General features: G+C 39.8%; 1 protein-coding gene across 1 annotated transcript in view; it reads left to right on the top strand.

Annotated features, from left to right (window-relative positions):
• The window catches only part of CMYA5 (cardiomyopathy associated 5), a 130,193-nt gene that overhangs the window by 118,781 nt on the left and 9,957 nt on the right, over positions 1-1,455 (top strand). Inside the window, exon 13 of the mRNA XM_006875182.1 lies at positions 629-802. Within this exon, the coding sequence (XP_006875244.1) occupies positions 629-802 (174 nt within the window). The remainder of the gene's footprint in view (positions 1-628; positions 803-1,455) is intronic.

Genomic DNA, 1,455 nt, shown 5'->3' with positions numbered 1-1,455 from the left:
CGGAGCGGCTGGTAGTTTCGAACTGCTGACCTTAAGGTTCGCAGCCCGATTCGTAACCACTACGCTAATGCTGCTTAAATTAAAAATACTTCCTTGCTGTCTCAGCCTTTTCAAAGCAAAACTGAGCACCTTGTGTAAACATGGTCACTTACCCATCAGCAAGTGAAGGTTTTTTAGTTCATTTCACCTTGACAGTTATAAAAATAGCTAAGGTGAAACAAAAAGAGACAGCTAAGCAACCTCTCAGGTGCACCTACTTCAATCCAAAGAGGCCAGGTGCCAGAAGACTGTTGACCACAAGCCTCTACTAAGTAGATTAATTATAAGAGGCAGTGTTGTTAAGGGTTGTCAAATTGATTCTGACTCATAGAAACCCTGTATAGAGTTTCCAAGGAGCAACTGGTAGGTTTGATTCACAGTAAAGTGCTTATTCCTACAGCACCACATCTATCAAATGTATGGTGAGGGTTTGGAGAATTCTGTGGTGATCAGGTCAGAAAAGTTGAGGACCCAATGAACAAAAATGTCTTTTGTCAAATTCCAGCATATTCCAAGGCAAGGACTCTGCCTAAACTGTATGTGAATTTGGGATATTTGCTAAACTTAATCCAATTAATTTTGCCTACAGAATCCCATCAGTGCTTGGTGAGGAACTGCCAGCCTGTGGCCAGCATTACTGGGAAATCACAGTCACAGACTGCCCTGCTTACCGACTCGGCATCTGCTCCAGCTCAGCTGTACAGGCTGGTGCCCTGGGACAAGGGGAGACCTCTTGGTACATGCATTGTTCAGAGCCACAGAGGTAAGCCTGAGCCCTACCGATTCCCCCCCCCCCACCCGCCCCGCTTTTTTTTACAGGAAAACTTAATTAATTTTCCTTATGAATGGAAGTAGGTATTGTTCAGCAGTTTAATTGTGATAAAATCATTGGAGAAGTTGTCAGAGCAAAGAATAGAAAGAAACATTTTTAATTATAACATGTTAGAGATGAGAGATCTATCCAAAATTAAATATAGTATTTGTTGTAATATTTAATTTCTGATCATGACATTTTCTTTTATGACACATTTTCATTTGTTCATTTATAATTATAGTATTTATTACAAAAGCAAGCATCAAAATTAAAGTAGGAACCACTTCAACCAAAATTGATGAAGGTCAATTTTTCGTTAGGAAAATCAACAGAATTTTATACTGATTTTTGAAACAATTAAGTTCACTGACTCGTTTTTTTTTTGCTGAAAAATATGTGCTGCCAATTCCCTTTTAATCCCCTTGTGACCCAAGTGCTGTTATAAACTGATGCTTCGGTAGGGATCTCTGAGGGGCCCAATTAATAGCATGTTACTTCCCTGTTCAAGATCTGAACCAACTAAGACGGAAAACAAGAGTCAAGTATATTGTTGTGGGTAGGTGCCATCGAGATGGTCATAGTGACCTTATGCACAACAGAAC

The sequence above is a fragment of the Chrysochloris asiatica genome, unplaced genomic scaffold (genome assembly GCF_000296735.1).
Source record: "Chrysochloris asiatica unplaced genomic scaffold, ChrAsi1.0 scaffold00313, whole genome shotgun sequence".
Taxonomy (NCBI): Eukaryota; Metazoa; Chordata; class Mammalia; order Afrosoricida; family Chrysochloridae; genus Chrysochloris; species Chrysochloris asiatica.
This window is presented reverse-complemented; position numbering and strand designations above follow the sequence as displayed.